The sequence below is a fragment of the Cajanus cajan genome, chromosome 3, assembly GCF_000230855.2.
Source record: "Cajanus cajan strain Asha chromosome 3, NIPB_CcT2T_4, whole genome shotgun sequence".
In the NCBI taxonomy this organism is placed as follows: Eukaryota; Viridiplantae; Streptophyta; class Magnoliopsida; order Fabales; family Fabaceae; genus Cajanus; species Cajanus cajan.
The window spans coordinates 19,068,374-19,073,477 of record NC_138519.1 but is presented as its reverse complement, the minus strand read 5'-3'; the positions used below and the strand labels follow the sequence as shown (position 1 = coordinate 19,073,477).

Genomic DNA, 5,104 nt, shown 5'->3' with positions numbered 1-5,104 from the left:
AATTTAGATCGGTTTATGATCAATATCTTTTATTCAACAACTAGGCATTTAATAAAGTAATAATGAATCAATACTTTTTATTTTTTAATACAAGTTCTTTATTTTTTTTGTTACACCCATAGGAAATTTAGTATATATATCTACGTAAAATGATTCCAAACATAGAAAGAACGATGTTCCTTTAAGTTTCTTTTCTTTGAAGACTAACTGATTATTTATTAACGAACAATTTTCAGTTCATAACTTGATATATATAATTTTTTTTTTTTTGTTGAACAACTTGTACATTCAGACAGATATTACGTATCTAATTTTAAAGAAATATTCAGATATTGTCATGATCATTTTGTACCAAAAAGATATTGTCATGATCATTTAATACGGTTTTCATTAAATTAATTTCATAGAAGGAAACTTCTATGAAAACGTTTACCGATTGATTTTTCTGTTGAATCAATAGCTATAATGATATTCATTTAGCTCGCAAAGGTTAGATTAATGGAATCAAATGATTATTTAATGGATCATATCTCAATTTCAATATTTGTTTAGATAAATTAACTTCAATATAATTCAATAAATCATATCATGTCTTTTTTTATTAGATTTGGATTGTGCGATTATTTATTTTTTTTTTTTGAAAAACAAAAGCTTAGTTCATATCATTGAGAATGTCATAAAGGATACAATTTGGGATGTGGAAGAAATCATTAAGATTTGCATTGTCTATTGCTGCTTTAGCAAGCTTATGAGCAACAATATTGGCAGATCTAGGGGAGAAACTCACATGAGAGTTTGAGGGTTTTGCCATAAAAGGCTTACATTGGTCAAGCAGGCAACCAAATTCAGATGTGTCTGCGGAAAGGTGATTGGAGAAATAAGGGGGAATGCGTTTACAATCTGTTTCGAATATAATATTCTCCAAGTTCTGATTGTGGGTCCAGTTGATAGCATGGAGAAAAGCAAAGGCTTTACCAACGTGGGGCTCCATACTGCCTTTGATGGTGGTTATTCGAGCTCTAATAAAGGCTCCTTGGTGGTCTCTAATGCAGATGCCAATTCCAGTAAGCCCTTCCATCGGGAAGGAGTAAGTGGCGATGTTGCACTTAAGAGACCCTTGGGAAGGAGGAGACCAGCGCTGTTTAGGAGGGGGTTTGGAGTGCTGCGCCGAAGTAGCTCTGTTAGCGGTGGCCCAATCATGAAGCATGGAGGAGGCACGAAGGATGATCTCGTTCTGGTTCCAAGGAGTGTTGTTCCAGTGCAAAGCATTCCGACTATGCCACATGCTCCAAAGGATCAGGGAAAATTCTGCGACGTCTTGGGGAGCCCAACACTGTAAAATGTGAGAAATAAGGTTAAAGACACCATCAGAAGAGTTAATCAATTTCATGATGCGAGAGTGGAATTTACTTCCCTGCCAGCATAGCTTGGCTGATGGGCAGCTGGAGAAAGTGTGCCAGGTGTTTTCAATATCAATATCACATCTGAAACACGTACTGGGACAGCTAATGCCTTTTTTTTGAAGGTTTGGTCGAGTAGGGAGGATTTCCCGCATCAATCTCCAGATGAAGTGCTTGATCTTGTGGGGAATGCAAAGATTCCATATGGTTTCCCAAGGACCAGGGGTACAGAGATGACCCAAGCAAAGGCTATGTTGGAGGAAACCTTTATATGCAGATCGAACAGTGTAAGAACCAGAGGGGTTCCAGTCCCAGATGCGTTTATCTTCACAGTGTGGGTTGAGGATGGGGATGTTGAGAATATGGTTACTGGTGTCTATGTCGAAAATGGAGTTAATCAAGTCAGCGTTCCAATCAAGCTTATCCTTGCTCATCAAATCGAAAACTTTAAGAGCGTGGCTATTTGAGGGGTCATGAGGATGAATACAATGGTAGTTGTTATTGTATTTGATCCAAGGCTCGCCCCAAACAGGAATGGTATTACCGTTCCCAAGCCTCCATCGAGAGCCATTCTTAAGGAGATGTTGGGTGCTCCAAAGACTTTTCCATGTGTAGCTGGGATTATGACCCAGAGGAGCATTGAGGAAGTTACCATCGGGGTAGTATTTGGCACGGTATATTTTGCTGATCAAAGAGTTTGGGTTGGTGAGAAGCCTCGAAGCTTGCTTACCAAGCATAGCAAGGTTAAAGACAGATAGGTTTTTGAAGCCAAGTCCACCCTCGGGTTTGGGAATGGTAAGCTTATCCCAACGCATCCATTTGATTCCTTTGTGAGTATTTGAGTTTGCACCCCACCAAAAGGCATTTAGTAATTTTTCGATCTCATCAATGGTTCGGGGTGGGATCATGAAGACACTCATAGCATAGGAAGGGAGAGCCTGCAAAACAGACTTGATGAGGGTCTCTTTACCTGCCTTAGATAGTGATTTGTGGCTCCAGGACTGTAGTTTTTTCCATATTCGCTCCTTGATGTACCTGAAAACATCATTTTTATTTCGACCAATCATAGATGGGAGTCCTAGGTACTTGCTAGTGGTCTCGCAACTATGGACGTGTAGAATATTTGATAACATGTTGTGGATAGCAGGGGGTGCATGTCTGTTTAGAAACACTTCAGATTTGTCGAAGTTTATGGCTTGTCCCGAGGCTATCTCGAAGGTTTCCAAAATGGAAGCAACCTCTTTGGTCTCTTTCTCAGTGGCTTGAAAGAAAAGGAATACATCATCAGCGAACATGAGATGGTGCAGTTTGGGAGCACCACGGATGATTTGGATACCTTGCAGGTTGCCAAGGAGTTTGGCTTTATGGATAAGACTAGATAGTCCTTCCATGCCAAGAATGAAGAGGTAAGGGGAGATGGGGTCTCCTTGTCGGAGGCCTCTTCCAGGAACAATAGAGCCAACGCGATTGCCATTAAGGAGAACCTGAAAGTGAACAGAAGTGATGCACATCATCATCCAACTTACCCATTTGTTGCAGAAACCGAGGCGCTCCATGATGCAACGCAGGTAGTTCCAAGAGAGCCTGTCAAAGGCCTTGCTTATGTCGATCTTCAAAGCTGCTTCGTGTTTTGTTTTCTTATTATTACAGCGTAGGTAGTGGATGGCTTCATTCGCGACGAGCACATTGTCCGTGATAAGGCGGTCTTGAACAAAAGCGGCCTGCTCAACAGATACACACTTATGGAGGAGAGGTTTTAGTCGGTTAGCTAGAGCTTTCGACAAAATTTTATATATCACATTACAAAGGGCTATTGGGCGAAGCTCTTTCATGTTGGAAGGGTTAGGGCATTTTGGGATCAAAGCAATCACAACATCATTGATGTGTGGGGGAAGAACACCCGCTTCAAGCCATGAGTTGCAAGAGGAAAGAATGTCTTCGCCACATACCTCCCAAAATCTTTTGTAGAAACCAGGGTTAAAATCGTCGGGCCCAGGGGCTTTGTCTTTGTGCATCTGAAAGAGAGCTGTGCGAATCTCATCTTTTGATAAGGGCTTTATTAGTTGGTCGTTATCTAGTTGGGAGATCTTACAGTCCAGGGTGTCGGTTATAGGGTGAATCTCCCCCGGAAGCGTGTTGAAAAGGTTCTGGAAGTAAGAGGATACAAGGTTGCCAAGTTCAATAGGGGTTGAATGTTTTTTACCTTCAGAGTCATAAAGGGTAGAGATGTGATTTTTCTGGCGGCGTGTGTTCACCGCTGCGTGAAAAATTTTTGTATTGGAGTCCCCTTCTCTTAACCAGAAAGTTTTAGCACGTTGACTCCAGTAGGATTCCATGATACGAAGCTAGTGGCTAAGTTGGTGTTGTAGTTGAAAGTACAGGCCCCACTCAGTGGTACCTTGGGCATTCCTGCATTTTTCCATCTCAAGTTTAAGGATGTCAATGGATTTACACAAGTTAACATGCTTCCGTCTACTCCAGATACGAAGGTATTTCTTACAGGAGTTGATCTTGTTCTCAACACCTTCTTTGTTGTGGTAGCCCCAGCCGTATTTAACAGCACGCTCGATATCTGGGTCTTCCAGCCAAATGTTCTCAAAGCGAAAGTACTTATGCAGAGGGTTAGAGAGATTAGCTTGAAGTTTGAGAGTGATAGGAGAATGGTCGGATTTACCAGCAACACCGTTTGATAGGAGGAAGTTTGCAAATAAATGGTGCCAATCTTTAGTAGCAAGCGCTCTGTCCAGCCGCTCTTCAACCAAGTTATTTGGGAGGTTTCCTTTGATCCATGTAAATGGATGACCAATAAGGGGAAGGTCTTCTAAGCCACAATCCATTGTGGCTTGACGAAAACCCTGGATCAGGTAGTAGGGATGAGGGTTCGTACCTTTTTTGTCATTGGATGACAGTAAGTCGTTAAAGTCTCCAATGATACACCAAGGGAGGTTTGAGAGAGAGGCGAGATGTCTAAGCAGGTCCCAAGAGTCTTTCCTCTTACGTCTCTCGGGATAGCCATAAAAGCCTGTGAGCCTCCAGTGAATGTTGTTACGATCTTTGACATTTACGTTGATGTAATTAGGATTGGCTTGGGTGATAGTAATGTCGAAGGTATCTTTCCATAGGAGAGCAAGCCCACCTCCACGACCAGACCTATCCACAACATACCAGTGGTTGAAGTTCAGGATGTGGCACAAATCTTTGATTCTATTGGAGTTGACCATGGTTTCACTCAAAAAGAGTATATCGGGCTTGTATGAGCGGGTGAGGTCCCATAATATCGGAATTGCACGCTTGTGCCCGATTCCGCGGCAATTCCAGCTTGTTATACTCATAAATCCTGGCAGCCCTGGGCGTCAGGGACTGCCGTTAAAAAAGTCATATTGTTTACTTCATTGGAGTCAAACATGTCAGCTTGGATGAAATCTTTTTGATGCTTAGGGTTGATGCTAGGTTCATGTCTTCTACGTTTCTTGTCTGCTCCTATAATAACCTCATTATCGTGTGGGTGCGAGTCATTGGCAGGGTCTGTAGTTTCGTGATTGCTGTCTTGATATTTATAGTTGTCGTTTGTGGTAATGTTGTCTTCACGAAGCCATCGTTCCCCTCCGATGCTTGGAATTTGGCGGATATCCGCACGTAATTCTGGACCCCAAAGACGGATTCCATCGTCATCTTCTTTTTCAAAGAGTTTTGGGCAATACTTG

At 42.0% G+C, this 5,104-nt stretch overlaps 2 protein-coding genes across 2 annotated transcripts; both read right to left on the bottom strand.

Annotated features, from left to right (window-relative positions):
* Positions 1 to 652: 652 nt before the first annotated feature.
* Positions 653 to 3,736, bottom strand: LOC109817166 (putative ribonuclease H protein At1g65750). Its single transcript, XM_020382377.2, has one exon. It carries the CDS (start codon positions 3,734 to 3,736, stop codon positions 653 to 655), a length of 3,084 nt encoding a protein of 1,027 aa, XP_020237966.2.
* Positions 3,737 to 3,745: 9 nt separating this feature from the next.
* Positions 3,746 to 4,732, bottom strand: LOC109792340 (uncharacterized). The gene has a single exon (XM_020351745.1). It carries the CDS (start codon positions 4,730 to 4,732, stop codon positions 3,746 to 3,748), a length of 987 nt encoding a protein of 328 aa, XP_020207334.1.
* Between the last annotated feature and the right edge of the window lie 372 nt (positions 4,733 to 5,104).